The sequence below is a fragment of the Eptatretus burgeri genome, chromosome 8 (genome assembly GCF_056783735.1).
Source record: "Eptatretus burgeri isolate ZD-2024b chromosome 8, Ebu_testis_v1, whole genome shotgun sequence".
Taxonomy (NCBI): Eukaryota; Metazoa; Chordata; class Myxini; order Myxiniformes; family Myxinidae; genus Eptatretus; species Eptatretus burgeri.
In genome coordinates this window covers 99,884,214-99,904,133 of record NC_140968.1, presented here as the reverse complement: position 1 = coordinate 99,904,133, position 19,920 = coordinate 99,884,214, and the positions used below count along the sequence as shown (strand labels likewise).

Here is a 19,920-nt window from a genome sequence, read left to right as displayed (position 1 = left end):
ACCTATTTTGGATATGACAGCATTTAAAAGTTTGTATACAATCTATGCGTTTGACCTGAGCGCTCAAAAGGAAACTATAAAGTCTAATCGAGTGGATACTTCCCTTTACATTGAAAGAGGAGAGAGTGAAGAAGTTGATACATATTGTTTGCTTTTGGAAGAAACAGAATTGCAGATTAATACAGATAATGGTGTGATGATTAGTCTCACATAATTTTTTGTTAAATAAATGAGTGGCAAAGTACCAACTGGGGTATATGTTAATCAAATCAATCTTCATAAACTATCATCTTGTGTTCAAAATCAAAAGCCTTGTACGATTAACGTTAATACAATTCAGAGAAAAGGAGCAGTAAGAATTGATGTTTTGCTCACAAGAGAACAGGTTAAAATCTTGAATGACACTGGCTCACTTAAAATTAAAATGACAAAACCAATGTTGAAAAAATATTCAATAAGAGAGACGAGTGGAGGATTTCTCCCATTTCTAATTCCTTTATTTGCTGGTTTAAGTGCGGTTGGAGCATTGACGGGTGGTATTTCAACAGCGGTGAAAACTGCCAACGAAAGGAAGGCTCAACTCCAGGCTCAAAAAGAATTGGAAAGACATAACAAAGAGTTGGAGAAACAAATTAGTGGAAGTGGTGTAATTGTAGATTTTGCTGAAAAACTTGAAGGTCTGCCTGATAAAGCGAGATTGTTCGTTGGAGATATGCTTTCTCCTACAGCACAAGCAGGTGTAAAATTAACGAAGAGGTAATGGATTATATCTTTCTAATAAATAAATGAGCATTGATGAGTGGTTGAAAGAATTTGGAAAGAATACATCAAATTTACAACTTGTCAAATATTGTAAGAAATTAAAAATTCATAATGTGGTTATTTGTATGAGAGATGAATTAACAAATGTGCCGAAACATACAAAGAATATTATTATGAACTTAGAAGATAATAATGGGAACGGTTCTCATTGGGTTTGTATTTTTAATAATCAAGACAAATATTATTTTGATAGTTTTGGTGTTCCACCACCTGTTGAAGTCATAAAATTCTTACAGAATGGTGTTTATCAAACATTTCAAGTCCAAGAATTAAATTCCAAGTGTTGTGGTCAATTATGTCTATATGTGTTATTTCAACTCAACAAAAATAAAAAATTTTATGATATTATTTTTAATCTAATATAAATGACTTATGTTGGTAAAGATGGTTCTATCTTTGGTGTATCTCAAGAACTGGATATTGATTTATCAAATTATTACACAAAGGCACAGACTGAACGACATAAATATAATATAACTAAAAATATTAACATGAAAAATGCTTATAAATTAAAAAATTATCCAAGCCCGACTGACGCAAATGACTTAGTGAGATTAAGCGATTTATCACAATATATATCCTCAAATAAAACGGCCGTGTATTCCAAAGATACAGAAGTGTTGATATTATCTCCAGGTCATACAGAATTCACAGTTCGAATTAAAATAATTTTTTATAAAGAAGGACGTATCGTTTGTATGAGAATAGAACAATGGGGGTATGATATGAATGATTTAGGATATAATTGGTCATTTAAAATTAACCTCGAAGACCTGGAATAATTAAATCAGTCTCGTAAGGAAGAATATTATCCACTTGGTATCGAGAATGAGTTTTGTGGGGCACGATTAGTAAACAACAAATAAAAGAATTTAATAAGGGTAAATATAATAATGGTTTTGCCCTTGTTTATCTCATGAAAACAGAAAAAACAGGATTATATATAATAAGTAAGGAAATACAAAATGATTTAACTATGGGAAGATGGGGAGGTGTTTCGTGCCATAATATTATTCTAACATATATTTCTAATACATAAATGACAGCAAGAAGGCTTCAAGAAAATTATCATTTCTGTGTCCAAGCATACCTTCAAGAAAAGGGTATTCGGTATTTTAATAAATATGTTCTACAACATAAGAATGAGGTATTTTCAATAAAAGATTGGCATTATGCTGATGTTGATAAACCGACAACTTTAGATTTAATGAAAATGTTAAATAATGAAAAAATTATAAAGTTAAGAAAAGGTAAGGCTCTTTTAGAAATTCAAAATAAATTTTATTGGTTTCCTGTTGTAAAAAAAATTATTTTGGATACAGGAATAACAAGAAATCCTGATGAATATATGTATGATATTCTATGGGGTGTAAGCAATTCAAGGATAGTAAGGGATGAGGAAGGAGTTGAAGAAGAGAGGGAAGAGGAGGAAAAGGAGAAGAGAGAGAAGGAGGAGAGGGAGAAGAAAGAGAAGGGGGAAAAGAAGAAGAGAGAGAGAGGGAGGAAAGAGAGAAGAGAGAGAGGGAGGAAAGAGAGAAGAGAGAGAGGGAGGAGAGGGTGGAAAGAGCGAGACAAAATAAATATCAAAATATGGAAACCAGTGAGATTAAAAAAAGATTGGTGGTATTACAGAAAATAACTCAACCCACTGAAGAGGAAAACAAAGAATTGACAAGTCTATTTGCAATACTTTCAACAAGACTATTGACATCGACAAGCTATTCATTTTAATTCAAGTTTTTCATTTTTTTTTTTCTTAAATAAATGGAGGAGAGAGTGAAGGCATTTCTAAGGATTCTTTATGTTTTAAAAATTAAGATTCAAATGTGCATGTTGGAAACTAAAAAGGTTTTTGCACTCTGCAGGAATTTTTCACATAAATAAATGAGTTATTGTCTCAAATGTAAAAAGAAAAGTAATACTAAAAATATTTCATATATTAAAAGTAAAAATAACAGGGTTATACAAAAAGGTATATGTTCGGTGTGTGGTTCAAAAAAAAAATCAATTTATCTCCAAACACAAACGAGGAGGAGATATACAAAAGTTTTTATCAGGAAGTAAATTTACAACTACTGGAATACCAGGGGAATTACATCTTCCAGGGTATTCTTTCTGTGGTCCAGGCACAAACTTGGATAAAAGATTAGATGAGGCAGACAATCCTAAATCCTGGAGTAAGCCTATCAATAGAGTTGATGAAGTGTGCATGAGACACGATATTGATTATGGGAATACCACAACGTTGGAAGAAAAGCATGAAGCCGATAGAGAAATGTTGTATAATTTGTCTCTGATACAAAATCCAACCTTGAGAGAAAAAGTTGATCGGTTCATTGTGAAGAAGATGATCAGTGCTAAATTGAAACTTGGACTTGGAAATTCAAAAACTTATAGGCTCTAATGATGTCATTAAGACTGAAGAGCAATTAGCTGATGAATTACATAAACCAATATTCACAAAGTTTCAGAGAAGGAAAGTTTATTCCAAGGAAGTTGATTATATCTAGTCTGCTGATTTGATTGAACTCAATAATGATAAGGGGTACAAGTATGCTTTAACCGTTATTGATTTGAGGAGTAGATACGTATGGGTTGTACCATTAAAAAACAAAACAGGTTATACTCTTATGTTAGCCTTTCAACAGATATTTAATAAAAGTAAGAGAAAACCTAAAAAATTGTGGACTGATGAGGGTAGAGAGTTTTATAACAAGACATTTTTGAATTTTCTAAAAAAATAACAGTATTACATTATACAGTACCTTTAATGAAGGGAAGGCAGTTGTTGTTGAACGTTTTAATCGTACCTTAAAAGAGAGACTATATAAAAAATTCACACAACTCGGTTCACAACAATGGTCATCTTTTATTCATGATATTGTGGATAAGTATAATGACACGATTCACACGTCAACAAATATGAAACCATCAGAAACATTTACAAAATTAAAATATGAAAAAGAGATTGTCAGAAAACCTAAGTTCAAAGTTGGTGATATCGTAAGAATATATAGGTGGAAATCTCATTTTGAAAAGGGTTATATTAAAAGATGGACGAACGAGCTTTTTAAAATTGTTGATGTAATAGATACGGTTCCTTGGACTTATAAAATATATGATTTGGAAGGGGAAGAGATTTTAGGTTCATTTTATTCACAGGAATTACAAAAGACAAAGATAAATTGAAATTTTTTGACTCCGCCCCTTTTTGACTCCACCCACACAAAACGCACCCACATAAACCCCACACTAACCCCACACAAACCCCACACAAACCCCACACACACATAAACCCCACCCCACACAAACTCCACACAAACCATGCCCACATAAACCCCACCCCACACAAACCCCTCACAAGCTCCACACAAAAACTCCACCCCACACAAGCTCCACACACACACAAACCCCTCACAAGCTCCACCCATATTCATCATATTCACATAATTAGTGATTAGTTAATTAGTTCCCCACACACAACATGTTTATTTAATTAAAAAAATTATCCACCCATCCACACAAGCTCCACCCATCCACCCATCTCTCCACCCATCCATTTATCCACACAAACCTCATCCACATAAACCTCATCCACATTCACCCCACCCACATAAACCCTGCCCACATAAACCCTGCCCACACAAGCTCCACCCACATAAACCCTGCCCACATAAACCCTGTCCACATAAACGCCCTCCCACAAGCCCCACCCACACAAGCCCCACCCACACACACCCCTCCCACTGAAGCCCCACCCACACAAGCCCCTCCCACACAAGCGCCACCCCCTAATCCCCCCTGTGCACCCCCACCTTTGACCCACCACCTCCCTCATCCCACCCCCACCCTTCCCCACACACACACATGGGGAGGGGAGGGGTGGGATGAGGGGTGATGGGTCATTGGGGGAGCACACCTACCCCCCCCACCCCCCCCCCACCCCTCCCTCCCCTTCATGTCTTGATCCTCTTCTTGAAATTCAAAATCAAGTAATTGTAAACAAAACAAATATAATTTATTAATATTGAAAATATTAAATATTCATTTGCGAGAATGTATAATCTTTCCCAGCAATCTTCTTCAGATGTCTTGTGATTTCGAAACTCAGACACCATATTCTGTTTTGAAACAAAAAGTGGATAATAATTAGGTTTTATAAAGATAATCACATGGTAATATGAGTAAACCTGTTGTTGGTTCTAAGTTCAAGCCTCGTTGACCACTGAACTAACACACCAGCCTCGTTGACCACTGAATTAACACACCAGGAGCCTGTCATCCTTTCAAGGTCAATAAAATGAATTCCAGTGTACTGGCAAAACCGCGTCCAAACTAATGATGCAACCAACATAAGACGACATTCTAAAGAGAGAGTGATATTAATAAAAAAATAACTAAATAATAATTCAGAAACATTTACCTCCAGAAAATCATGTGTTGTACAAGATTGCTTCAACAGCTGATGTTGTGTGATAGTGCTGGAAAAAAAAAATAAGTCAAGGGTATAGGTAGAAAGACAGACAGAGAGAGATACAAAGAGACAGACAAACAGACACACACACACACACACACACACACACACACACACACACACACACACACACACACACACACACACACACACACACACACACACACACACACACACACACACACACACACACACACACACGTCTCACCATTGGTTTAATTCATTCGAGATCAGAGGCCGTGATAAGACTTCGTACCAGTCATTATAAATGTTTTTCAATTCTCTTCTAAAATCATTGACCTCTTCAATAAGAGCATTCATTTGATGCACCTCATCGTGATATGTAAACTCCACTTCTTCCAAGGACCTGTCAGGAAAAAATATATGTATCAGAATTATCACGATTTAATTTATAATCAATTGCTTCATCGTTCAAAGAGGAACCAACTTACCAACTTTGTGTTGAGCTGTTTTGTTCATCGGAAGAGAGTGAGTCCATGTCTCTGGGCCGTGATAAGACGTCGTGTCAGTCTTTAAAAATGTTTTTCAATTCTCTTCTAAGATGATTGACCTCTTCAATAAGAGCATTAATTTCATGCACCTCGTCGTGATATGTAAACTGCTCTTCTTCCAAGGACCTGCCAAGAAAAAAAAAATATATATATATATATATATATATATATATATATATATATATATATATATATATATATATATATATATATATATATATATATATATATATATATATATATATTTATATATATATATATATATATATATATATATCAGAATTATCACGATTTAATTTATAATCAATTGCTTCATCGTTCAAAGAGGAACCAACTTACCAACTTTGTGTTGAGCTGTTTTGTTCGCGGAAGAAAGATCGCTCATGTCTCAGTTGTAAAAATGAAAATCCCATCTGGCAGAAACTTTGTCTGGCGAATCACTTATAAGACAACATGAGGAAATTACCTAATCATTGGGTGTAGCCACAGGAAATGACACTTCGGGTGAGCAGCTTGGAAAATAACTGGGCGATTATTTTCTGAAACTGTATGAATCATTTTCAAAACATACTGAAAATGCCCTAAAATGGTTTTGATTAAACATGTTTTCAGTTCGTGTTCCGAGATAAAATATAAACACGAGACCTTGTCTCACAGAATAGTTCCTGTTTTTCTTTTCACAGCACGACCGTGTCAAAAAAACACTTCCTCATTTTCACGGCATGAACTGAAAACATTTGAAACAAAACTTTTTTATGGCGTGGTTTATACACAAAAATGATTTGCAACTCGGGCGGTGGCCAGATGAGATCATTAAGAGAAGTTTATCATTTCGTAATGACACAAAAGGGGTATCTTAAAAAATATAAAGATTCAAATGTTTTGTTTGTCAATATTTTAGATGGGGATTATTGTGCAAAGAAAATTAAACTATTGAAGGAATTTGAGGATGAGCAAATCTTTATAGGTTCAATGAGTGAGCTGTTCAACCCCCAGGTGTTCAATTCAATGAGGTTCGACCTCCAGGTTAAAAGGGGAGACAAATAAATATACCTTGGGATAAAAAGGGGGTTTATTTTTAGGGAAAAAAAAATAGGAATCGCTGAAAATCCCCCATTCATTTACATGGGGAAAAGTGAGCCAGAACCAGTATATCCACCCTACATATATATATATATATATATATATATATATATATATATATATATATATATATATATATATATATATACATATACATATACATATATCGGGCGTATAAAAAATAGTGTGGTAGATAAAAACATTAGAAAGAAAACTAGAGGGGGAGCACTCGGGAGAGTGCAAAACCTCCGCCGCCAATACTGCTGGGTCACTCAAATGAACCTTATATCTTATTCATTAAATATGATGTCAACAGTGCTGAGAGTTATAGTTCTTTTCTCCAACATTTTTTTTTGGGGGGGGGGGGTTGGAAATCACTTAAAACATGAAGAAATGCAAAAAAAACAAATCAAAATTTTGTTGAAAAAAAAGTTGCAAAAAATATTTTTTCTCTATCAATTTTTTTTGGGGGGTGGGGGTTGGAAATCACTTAAAACATGTAGAAATGCAAAAAAAAAAAATTTCTCTAACATTTTTTTGGGGGGGAGCGGGGTTGGAAATCAGTTAAAACATGTAGAAATGCAAAAAAAAATTTTTTTTCTCTAACAATTTTTTTTGGGGGGGGGGGGGGTTGGAAATCACTTAAAACATGTAGAAATGCAAAAAAAAAAATTTTCTCTGAATTTTTTTTGGGGGGGTGGGAGTTGGAAATCACTTAAAACATGTCGAAATGCAAAAAAAAAATTCTCGAACAATTTTTGGGGGGGGACCAAGTCCAAAATCTAATGGCATGATCCTTGGACCATACCTCACCCCCCCCCACCAAGTTTCGTCGAAATCCGTCGAGGAGTTTTTCCGTAATACAAAAAATTTAACATTTTCACGCTCACGCTCACGCTGACGCTCACGCCGGGGGTATCGCTATAGCTCTGTTCTTCGAACAGGCGAGCTAAAAATCTCAAAAATGTTTTTTCTCGAAAAAAATTTTTTCGACTACATCGACTACCCAACAAACAGACAAACAGACAAACAGACAGACAGAATCAGACAAGCCAGTAGGCGACATGGCAGCTCGCTCGAGATGGAAAGCTGGCCAACGCGACTCGCCAATATTCATGTACATGCTATCAATCAAGTTAGCACAATAAATATGATTATCACAGCCCTCTTAGTTTGCGCCCAGAAACCCGCCTTGTGAAATTTCAGGCATGTTTCCAAAGAGACTCTAACAAATGGCAGCCCTGGTAATTCCATTAATTTTTTTATATGATGCTGTAAGACATTCTCCTTGGGCACAATAAAAAACAGGTCCCTCGAAGGTCCAGTTTCGGAGGTATTGATTTTCTTGTACAGTCCACAATAAGTGTACGATGTACGATAAAGTATTTTAGCTGTTGCTAAGCAACGGAGGTGTGCATAGCAACCATTCATTTTTGTGTACATGCTAGCCCCATTGTACACATTTCACCCAAGTTTCATCAAAATCAGACTCTTTCTCTTTGAGATATTCGCAATTAACCGTTTCTGAAATGTTCGACATGTACTCGCCCAAAACCTATCTCCTCCTACAAATATTTTTTGTTAGGGCTGCAAATTGGCATGAAGGGAGCTCGATAGATTGCGCACAGAACCCTAAGCTTCGATTTTTCGATTTTTTTTCGATTTTTTGGCCACTTTAAAGGGCCGTTGCTATGCTGTTGCTAGGGCCCGGGGTCCCATATTCGAAAGCACACGATTTCCAGAAATATTGGTCCTACCTACCAAATTTCATTGGAATCGGTTGAGTGGTCTAGCCCCGAGGGTTGACCAAAGTTTCGCGGACAGACAGACAAATGGAAATGTCCAGAATAAGGGTGCTCTAAGAGCAGCCAAAAATCGATGAACCAATATACTTGAAAAATCTTCGATTTTGCAAGTAACAAACGGACCCAAATGCAATAGTCTCTCCTTCGGTGAGGGTAATAATATTTTTTTTTATTTGTATCGTACTTTTCCAATACAATAAATCTCAAAGTGCTGAAGAAGTGAAAAATCAGTTGGTCAAGTACAAAAAAATTAAAATAATTAGCATTACTTCCAAATCTGATTAATTATCATCACCCTCAGATAGCATATATATTTTATCATCACCGAACCAAACATCATATTGATAAACAGAAAAATCATTATGGGAAGTGAATTGCAAGAATTGTAGCCTGATCCTGGAAGCCTCGCATGGCCGGAGCTAGCGCCAGGGAAACTGTCCATACGCCAATGAGGGTGCTGTAAAACACCAATCGCTCCGCCTGATCTGCTCTCAAGCCGCACCGCCACCAGGGCATTATAAAGGTAGCGTGGGTTTTTCTGGCAAGCGTGACGTCACTCGGTTCTCCGTCTGCGCATTCGTCTTCTTGTTCTTGGGGTCTTGGTGTGCTGCACAATGGAGCGGGCAGACTGAGCGGAACGGAGCCCACAGAATGGAATGTGAAATGAGCACAAAGCCAGACACCAGACCGGATGCAGTTTAGACAACATTAGCATTTACACGTACAGACTTCTTGACACCACTTTAGGGCTATCGTCTCACACATTCTTTGCTTTGTTTCCGATACTCACCAGCCCCCCCCCCCCCTGAGCCATATCTTCACACCTTCCTCTCCACACTTCACCTGCATATCACCTCATACCTCACCGTGCCTCCCTCTGACCACTCACCATAGACACCCTCAGTTTTCCTCCCCTTTCTCCCTCCTTAGCGACGGGGTTTGCATTGGTTCATCGACCTTGCCTAGTAAGAGAGGTCAAAACCATCTCTGTCTGTCTGTCTGTCTGTCTGTCTGTCTGTCTGTCTGTCTGTCTCTCTCTCTCTCTCTCTCTCTCTCTCTCTCTCTCTCTCTCTCTCTCTCTCTCTCTCTCTCTCTCTCTCACACACACTCACTTCCTTGGGGAATGATTCTGATGGCACCTGTTTTGTTAGTGCAGAGTTACACCGATGTTTAAACTTCAACAATCTCAATTATGCTGTCTCTTGTGTTTGTTAATAACTGTTTTCCTTTTGCTGCACCTCACCAATCCTTGCTCTCCCCTGCTGTACAAATATTGCTGAATATAAAATCCCTTGCTTATTGTGCCACATACCTTTCCTTGCCCCTTTTATAAATAAATTGCTATTATTGTGAATGTACCCAGTTCGTGGTGTCTTTTCCTCCATTGGTCAGCATAGTCCGCCCGTCATGTTAGCCAGGAAGTTTTACCCCATGTGATTTGCAATGTTAGTCGGTGCATACTGGCATCTCCGTTCAGCTGCACCTGATCAGCTAAGATTAAGACAAGTACACGTCGAGGGCACGAGCCCCCCTTGATATTATCGTCCAAAGGTAAGGTAACCACGTGAAGTAGTGATACCCTGCCAGGATTGGTGGCACCAATTGGAGTTTGTGGTTGATTAGTAACCCGCCAAGCCATGGAGTTATCCGCAGCTGGTGGTCTCGGGACAGGGTGTTTGGGAGGAACTCGAGTGCTTTGCCTCGTGGTGAACATCAAACCCTGGCCAATAACAATATTTACAATAACCGCTGTGTTATCTGGCACTTTACACACTGGCACATTCTACCAACTGGCACACGAGGGATCTCAATTAAGTTGTTTCCACATTACCACACAGCTGATCTAGGTGACTCACTGAGAGTAGTTTCCGATGCTGCCGGTTGGCGCTGCTGATGATCGTCGTCCTTTACCCATCGATTCCCAAGCTCTGACTGCCATAATGTTCATGGTCATGAGGAGGCTTGGACCATTCTCTATATTTTAGAATTGATTCCACTTCTTAACTGTGACGTCGATTTCGTTCATAATCGATTCCGGTTCTGTGCCCATGATAATGCATATTGTAGGTGTTTGTGTAATGTGTATACTGTGCATTGTATTGAGGTCTGATGGTGATTTGCTATCGTAAATGCATGTGCAATGTAGCAGGGAATGTGTGTGTGTGTGTGTGTGTGTGTGTGTGTGTGTGTGTGTGTCACAATGTAGGTTGTAGGGGGTAGTAGTGAGGGTTTTCCATTATTGATCACATATGGTTTACAGAACAATGCAAGTACTGCCGTTCATTATTACCCCATAAAAACAGGAAAAAAAATTTTTGTAAAAAAAAATATGATGAATAATTTCCTTTTCGTCCATTTTACCTCATTGAGCTTTGTGGTTAGAGTGGCTAGCTTGGGATCTTCAGGTCCTAAGTTTGAGCCCCGTTGGCTGCTGAATTAACACGAGGTGTGGTTGACTGAGCCTGTCATCCTTCTGAGGTCAGTGAAGTGAGTACGAGTGAACTGGTGTAGGGGCATAGCATCAGCAGCATAGACACGGCCAAACCAAACGATAGCTACCCGGCAGCCAAGCTGCCATTCACAAGAAGAAGACCTCATTGAGAAAACTTCATTTATTTGGAAACGAACGAATTATCCTCCAAACGGAACCTCAAACTCCTTATTAATGTAGCAATGGCAAGATGCAGGTGACAAAAAACGAGTTGGTACAATTACAAATCAAAAGCGGATTTTTATTTAATATATTTATCAGACGTGATCAGAAGTGAGGAGATACTTAGCGTGGAATCCTGGAGGGTTATGAACGTGGCCTTAGATGAGGGAGAGCTCTTGACGTCACACAGCCTTGTATATTGTCCAAAAATCCCAAATAATTGGTGGGATTCGGACAACAAATGAACGAAAATAATGAAACGATGAAAACCAAAATAGACCAAAATAATGAAAAACTGGAAACCAGAGTGAGACCTTCCATATTGGCTTGATGTCGCTACAGATCTAATCAGTCTGTGTGTCAATCTATGCGAGTGAGGAGGTGAGGGATGCAGACTTGGAGTTGGGAAGGGGGGAAGGGATGCAGGCTTGGAGTTGGAAGGGAGGGATTTGGAATTGGGAGTTTGCAGGGGAAAGAATGCTGAGTTTGGAGGGGGGAGGGATGCGGACTTGGAGTTGGTTGGGTGGAAGGATGCTGACGAGTAGGCAGCGAGGGGGAGAAGGATGCTGAATTGAAGTTGGTCAGGGGAAGAGATTTGGACTTGGAGTTTCGAGTAGAAGGATGCGGAATTGGAGTTGAGAGAGGGGGGGGGTGAAGGATGCACACTTCAAATTGAGTGGGGAGGGGGGAGGGGGGGATGGGAACATGAAGAAGAAAGGCGTTGAGGACTCAGTCACATTTTACATTCCAAGGAATTTACATGGGTCCCTGCAATTCTGGTGTCAAAGGACATTCCTGTCAAACTCCCAAAACATTCCACACTCGAGTGGGAATTAATTCCCTGACAACAGCCTGGTGGATATGGGTTATCTGCTAGTTTATTTATATATGCTTTGAAGAAAATTAAAAAACTATGGCACCAAATCCAACTAAATTTTGCATGTTCCCTAAGGGTATCCTGAGTATGGTATCTGCCTGGCTAGCATATCTGGTAGAGGGGTCCAAGGGGGGGGGGGGAACCCCAATTCTCTCGAGGTAAATATGTATTGTTTCGTGCCACCCTGTGGTAGGTCAGGTCATGTATGGGAGCATGCACCTGAGAAGCCTGTCGCTGCATCCACTTCCGCCAGTACTCTAGGGGCCTCCGTCTGGCCATCCCACAGGCACATGCCTGGCCCATCTCCATCTCCTTGAGATGCTGATCAACCTGCTGCAACCACGAGGTACGTGGTTGGCCCAATGGCCTTCTCCACTCACGAGGTTCCCTCGCTGAGAGAATCTGATAAGCAGGATCAGCGTCAAGAATATGAGCCACACGTCCATACCGCCACAGCTGACGCTCATGGACTATGCAGGTAACAAATATCATTTGAGTCTCTCTCAGCAATCGCTCGTTGGACACAAAGTCTGACCAGCGACCGTCAAGGATTCTCCAAAGAGACCTGGTATCAAAGGAATTAAGTCGCCATCTCAGATCCCTGATCAGAGTTCAAGTCTCACATCCGTAGAACAAGACTATAAGCACCAAGGACCTGAAGACTCGGACTTTTGTCCTCCTGCACAGGTATTGGCAGTGTCACACCCCATGATCCAGTGAATCCATGACTCCCCAGGCCCGACCCAGACATCTATTGACCCCTAGCTCACAGCCAGCAAAGACATGAGTATCACTGCCAAGGTAAGTGAATCTCTCCGTGACCTCAACATCCTTGCCACAAACAGGTACAGACAAGATAGCAGCATCCAAGATGTCATTAGAAGCCTGGATCTTCGTTTTGACCCAGGAAACCCATAATCCCAGTGGCTCCGACTCCTCATTCAGCACCTGACATAGAGCAGACAAATTTCAGAAACTGCTGTCTAACTTCGTTGATGTTGAGACAGGCTTTGACAACATTCATAGGGATAGTTTGAGGGAAGTTGTAAAGAGATACGGTATGTTGGAGAAAAATCATGCCGTTGATTAAAGTTTGCCATGTTGGTTTCGAATTCAGAATCATGTCTGTGATTAAAGTTGTCTTTGTTGAGTTTGAATGTATGTGATAAATGAAGGAAATATTTGAATAAGAAGTCAAGATAATGAAGGGTGTGGACATGATAGGTGCAGAAGAGTTTTTTCAGCTGAATTAACAGTGTTAGGACTTAGGGCCATAGTCCGAGGGTAAAGAAGGACAGTGGTAAGGCTTTCAGTCAGAGTATTTATGCATAAGATGGTCTCCATAGAAAGGCAGTGGCAGAGGAAGGGGTCGATGGGCTTAAATTGGAAATAGATAGGTACCTAGATGCATTGGAGATGGAGGAATACAGGGACATTGGCATGACTTGTGAGTGGCTTGTGTGTGAATTGGGTGACTGATGGGTTCTGCAGCTGGTGTGATGCAGGCATGATGGGTCAAATGGTCTCCTCCTGCACCAAAGTTTCTTGTGTGTATCACCATGGTTTAAAAGTACAACAGAAGTGAAGCAGGGGTATTTATTATCTCCAAACCTGCTTCTAATTCCAACTTGTTGCGGATGCTATGACAGTCCACACTAGGGAGAGAAATAGGCATTAAATGGTATGAAACACATTTTTGGAAGCTAGACCCTGGTTATTCAATTTGAATGTCACACCAGAAACATTTAAAGAAATTGAAGACAAAACAAAACCAGTTGATCGGCAAGCACAAATCATTGGTCTGATAGTTAATTTCGATAAGACTAAACTGTTACAAATCAACGACAAGCTGTTTTAACACAATAAAATTTCAAACGTAGAAGTGAAGAAAATAAGTGGTCAGAAACACATTCCAAAGGAGGTAAAGAAAAGAAAGTGAAGATGGATAGATCAGATCTTTGGAACAAAAGGACAATATTGACAAGGGGAAGCATCTTTTGGCCAACAACAGGAGAAAGGAAGGTTGGACAATCAAAAATGACCTGGAGAAAAATTGTGGAGCAAGATGTGAAATAATTTAATGGAATGAACATCGAGGGACTGAGTTAGCCAAGAACAGAGATGACAGGAGGAAATTGATATCAGTCACATTTATTATTGAACACAAAGTGGAGAAATGATGATACATCTACAATAAGTTCATGTCAACCATAATAATAATAATAATAATAATAATAATAATAATAATAATAATAATAATTTGAGTTTCCTTGCAAGGAACTTTAACGCAGGAGGAAGCCATTAATTAGGCACATCGCACATTAATCACTTCCGGTTCCGGTTTTGAGCGGCAAGAGGTCTCCTTCGGGGCTCCCTGCTGACATTCTCAAAGTTAAGTTCCGGTTGTTATTTGTCCCGTTTTAACTGTTTAATTTTCTCACCTACATGTTAATGTGTGTTCCTAGTTCGGTTTTGTTTCAAAAATCGTGCTATTTTGTGAGTATTTATGTCGACGTTCTTACTTGGTGTTTGAGGCCTAGTCCTAGGTTTGAGGCCTACCGGTTCCACTCGGTGTTCGATCGTTTTTTTTTGTTTCTTTGTTTGTTTTTTCTCCCCATTCCTTCAATTTCTATCCTCCCCATTACCTTCAATTTTCATCCTCCCCACTTTCCAAACATCCCCCATTCTCCCAACTAATCTCTTTCTTATCTCAAAAAAAAAAAAAAAAAAAAAAAAAAAAAAATATACCCAACAACAACACGCTCACCTTCTCCCGATTCTGCTACTTCTTCCTCTTAACTTCCTCCTCGTCTTCCTCGATTTCTTTTTTTTTTACACTTCCATGACCTAATCTGTTGAACTCTCTCATACATTAATATTAACAACAAAAACGATCTTATAATGCTTCATCTTCCTCTCTCACACATGTGGTACTCTTTACTGTTTCACAATGCACTTCTCTTCTGCTATTTTAACAGACTGCTCTCATTTCGACCTCTCCTTCATTCCTTGCCTAAAAAATCCAACTATTACAGCGCTTCTTCTCTCCATGCTCTGAATTCGCCTTCATTGCATCCATCAAGAATTGTGTTAAATCGCATCTCTGACCTAAAACTTTTAAAAACCACAGTTTGCCATGGATGCTCGCTTTCCATCAACCATTCTTTTTTTCCAACTTCAGTGCCAACTCACCCCCCTCACCCCTCACTCTCACTCTCAAAGCAACCATCCCACTCTTCTCCCTCCAAGCCTCCCTCTCACCTCTTTCAAAAATTCCCCCCTCACCTTTCTCCCACCTTTCATCCCCCTCACTCTTCCTTCTCTAAGTTGCCCCCCCTCTCATCCACCAACCTGCCTCCCTCCACTGCCCTCTCACCTCCATCTCTTCACTCCACCTCCTCAAATCGTCAACTGCCATGTTCCTTGTCTCTTGTCCCCCTCTCTCCCAGCACCACAGAGCCTTTTCTCCTCCTCATTCGGCCCCCTCCCCTCGCTATTCTGCTATACCCCACACCCCTTCAGCAACCCTCCTTACCTCCCCCCTCGTCCCTCATCCTACCCTCCCCCGCCCCTCCACCTCCTGCACCCAAAGCCTCCTCCCCTACCTCTTCATTAAAAGTGTGGACCTCAAATATCCGGGGCCTTCGCTCAAACCTTTCAGATCTTTCCATGCAGGTTGCCACTGACAAACCAGACATTATCTGCCTAACAGAAACTTTCCTCTCCCAAGACGTGTCTGACTCCCAAGTATCTCTCCCTGGTTACTCCCTCTTACGGTATGACAGACCTGAGCCTCGTCCTGGTGGAGGTGTTGCTCTCTTCATCAAAGACTCTATTCCTCACTCTCCCTGCACTGCTCTCACTCCCCCACACCCCAGGAATACCTCTGGCTTCGGCTTCCCCTCCACTCCCACCTCATGTTTATATGTGTACTGTACCGTCCACCGAACAGTGATGACTCCATCTACACCTCACTCTCCGAAAACATGGACCATCTTCTATCTTCTCATCCAAACTCTCTCTTCCTCTTATGTGGCGACTTCAATTGTCATCACGCCAGTTGGCTAGGTGTGGGTACCTCTCTCACCTGCCATGGGACATCAACAAAAGCTTTCTGTGACTCATTGGGACTGACTCAATCGGTCAACTTCCCGACCCGGATCTCAACCAATGGTACTCCATCTCTTCTGGATCTGATTTTGACAAATTTCCCTGACAATATCTGCTGCTCTTCCTTCGCTCCAATTGGTTCTTCTGACCACGTCCTTGTTAAAGTGGACATCTCTCTGGCTGTCATCAGAGAACCACCTCACCGCCGTCGAGTCTGGCATTTCACTCAAGCCGACTGGCAGGGTCTCCGAGCAGCCATCAAACTTACAGACTGGTCTCCTATCACTACTTTCTCAAACATAAACTCATCCTGGGGAATTCTTTCAAAGAAACTTGCTCTCCCTCATGCACAGATTTATCCCCTCTCGTGTTCAGTTGTCTTACCCTTCCTCCCGCCCTTGGTTTACTGAAGCTTGTGGTGAGGCAGTTGTCCTGAAACAACTTGCCTTTGCCTCATGGAAAGCAAACCCAACTGAGGGCAATCTCAGTTCTTTCCACAAAGCTCGGAACAAGTGTGTATCTACCCTCAGGAGAGCCAGAAAACAACATCTTTCTCATCTCAAGTCTGAACTCTCAAACCTCTCTCCCTCCTCAAAATCCTGGTGGCGTTTAATCAAATCTGTTTCTGGTGTATGTTCCCCCTCCAACCCCTCCCTTACCTCAAATGGCCGCACTGCTGATTCCACACGTGATAAAGCTGAATGTCTAAACTCGGTGTTTGCAGCTAAATCTTGTGTCCCAAACCCATCACTATCTCTCTACCCACTTTACCCAGTCGCACCCAACTGTCCCTGGACTCTGTATCCTTTTCTCCTGACAAGGTGGAGAGCTTGCTTTCAAACCTCGAGTCAGATTCTGCAACCGGTCCAGACGGCATCAGCCCCCGTGTCCTCAAAGCCTGCTCTTCTGCTCTTGCTCACCCTCTCTCTGTTCTATTCACCCTCTCATTTTCCCAAGGTCATCTGCCATCTGCTTGGAAATCTGCTAACATCACTGCCCTGCATAAAAAAGGTGCAAAAACAGATCCCTGTAACTACAGACCAATCAGCCTTCTCCCAATCATCAGCAAGGTTATGGAATCCATCATTGCTTCAGACATGAAATCCTTCCTCTTCTCCAATGGCTTGATTTCCAATCATCAATTTGGTTTCAGACCAGGTCACTCTACCCTAGATATGCTGCTACTGCTCTCCCATCAATGGATGGAGGTCCTCAATGCCAGACAGAAATCCGAGCCGTATCCCTGGACATATCACGTGCTTTTGACACAGTCTGGCACCCTGCCCTACTCACCAAACTCTCTTCCCATGGTATTCAAGGCCATCTCCACTCATGGCTCGCAGACTTCCTCTCCTGTCGCAGTCAACGTGTAGCCCTAAATGGAGTTCTTTCATCCCCTCTTCCTGTGCAGGCTGGAGTTCCTCAAGGTAAGCGTTCTGGGCCCTGTTCTTTTTCTGGTTTTCATCAATGATCTCTCGGACTCTCTGGAAAATCCTCTATTTCTCTTTGCCGATGACTCCACCCTCTGCCGTACCATCTGTCATCCCTCAGACCGGCAAGCAGCAGCTTCTTCGCTCACTGCAGATCTGGATAAAATCACAAACTGGTCCAACACGTGGAACATGTCTTTCAATCCACACAAATCTCACACTCTCACTATGTCTCTTCGAAAGGACCGTTTACAAAACCCCACCATCCACTTTCTCAACAATCCTCTGGAAGAAGTCTTTTCTTTCAAGCTTCTGGGTCTCACTATCTGCCATGACCTTTCCTGGGAAAGTCACATTTCCAACCTCGCCTCAAAAGCCAGTCGCCGACTGGGAATCCTCCGTCGTGCAAAGTCCTTCCTCGGCCCTCTTGAGCTCCTGACTACTTACAAAGCTTTTTGTCCGTAGCCTGATGGAGTACTGCTCTCCCCTCTGGGCTGGTGCTCCTGCCTCCCACCTTTCTCGACTTCACGCTGTCGAAACCAGGGCTTTTAAGATCATTGGCATCTCCCGCAATGAAGCTGAGTCTTTGGGCCTCTCACTCAATCACCGCAGGTTGGTCGGTGGTCTTTGTCTTCTACCGACTCCTCTCCAGCCTTGCCCCCCCTGCTCTCTCTGCGATTTGTCCCAACCACATTTGCACAGGGCGCTCAAGGTCCGCCAACAACCCCCTTCTGGTAAAACTACCAAAATCACGAATCACTGCTCATCTTCACTCTTTCATTCCCTCTTTTTCCCGCCTTTGGAATAAACTTCCTCACTCTATTCTTTCCCATTCTTCCCTCCAGGCTTTCAAAACAGCTGTTCACCACCACCTCTTATCTTCCCCCATCCAAATCCTCGATCTTTTCTACCCCCGATAATCCACCCAAGCCCACTTCCTTCAATTCTCCTGCTTTCCTTCCTGAAAGTCCCTGTAATGTCCATCTTCTCCTCGCCATGTTCCCCGTCCCATCCCCATCCCTCTCCCTTCCACAGTTCACCTGTGTCTGTTCCCCAATGTTTTGTCCCTTCCACTCCCACCCCTCTTGTCTCATGCCTCCTTGCTGTGAGTTGTGTGTTAGCTCTCATACGAGCCTCGACCAAGGTATACAAAAAAAAAAAAAAAAAAAAAAAAAAAAAATCGGAGGCTGAACTAGGGTGGTCAGTCGATGGTTGTTTGTCCGTGCACTATCTTTTTAAAATGCTCACCACCAGGCAAGGAAGCAGCATGTACATTTTTAACGTCATTAGTACGACTCAGCTGGGGGTCAAACTGGTTCAAACTGCTGACCTCCCAGACTCAAAGTGGATAACCTAACCATTACACCACCGAATTTGGAATAAAATCCTTAAACCATCTTGGATCAACACCACTCTCAGCCTTCTGCGCAACTTCTGGCTTAGATTAATGCTTATGGTTGTTCCTGTCCAGGTGCCAATGTGCACATACTGTGCACCTGCTTCCTCAGAATCCTTTGCAGTATGCTGCCACCATGCTCGGTCCAGCTTGCTTTGCCTTTGGTGGTGTCGCCATGAGAAGGGGGATATCCCAGGTGAAAGTAAAAATAGGACTGCGCATCGTGAAGCTCATCTGAATCAGCTGCAGTCACTCAAACCCCATCAGAACCTCTTTTTTTTAATGGCATTGAAATTGTGTGTGTAGTTTTGGAGAAGAGAGAAAATACCTATTTTGGGGAACTCAAACCCCACTAGACGCTGACTTTTTATGCCGTGAACAAACTTTGGTATATCATGGGTGATGAAGGTTGTGGTCAAGTTTCATCGAAATCGTGTGTGTAGTTTTGGAGAAGAGAGAAAATACCTATTCTGGGGGGTCAAACCCTGCCACCCCACCCCCTGTTAACCCCTCTAATGAGTGCAGATTTTGATACAGTCGATACACTTTGGTACATCATGGGTGATGAACGTTGTGGTCAAGTTTCATCCAAATTGTGTGTGTAGTTTCTGAGAAGAGAGCAACTACCTGTTTTGGGGGAGATGAAGGTAGTGGTTTGTTGGAAACGTGTTTTTCAACAAATAGTGTGTATTTTAGCTTGTGCTGAGTAAAACAAAATATTTTACACCAGAAACCCTGTTCATGCAAAAACGGTCTTA

General features: G+C 41.2%; 1 protein-coding gene and 1 long non-coding RNA gene across 3 annotated transcripts in view; both read right to left on the bottom strand.

Moving 5' to 3' along the window:
- Positions 1-4,781: 4,781 nt before the first annotated feature.
- On the bottom strand, positions 4,782-6,933 carry LOC147022386 (uncharacterized). Its single transcript, XR_015060649.1, has 5 exons — positions 6,148-6,933; positions 5,749-5,934; positions 5,505-5,663; positions 5,246-5,303; positions 4,782-4,943 (listed from the first exon to the last, which is right to left on the bottom strand). It is a non-coding gene; the product is annotated as an uncharacterized LOC147022386 (long non-coding RNA).
- Positions 6,934-7,710: 777 nt separating this feature from the next.
- The window catches only part of LOC147022380 (uncharacterized), a 214,946-nt gene continuing 202,736 nt past the window's right edge, over positions 7,711-19,920 (bottom strand). For both annotated transcript variants that reach the window (XR_015061216.1, XM_085893244.1), the window contains one exon: positions 7,711-9,303. Coding sequence is in view for 1 of the 2 variants with exons in the window: in XM_085893244.1 (XP_085749370.1) it covers positions 9,250-9,303 (54 nt within the window). In the remaining variant the exon portion in view is untranslated. The remainder of the gene's footprint in view (positions 9,304-19,920) is intronic.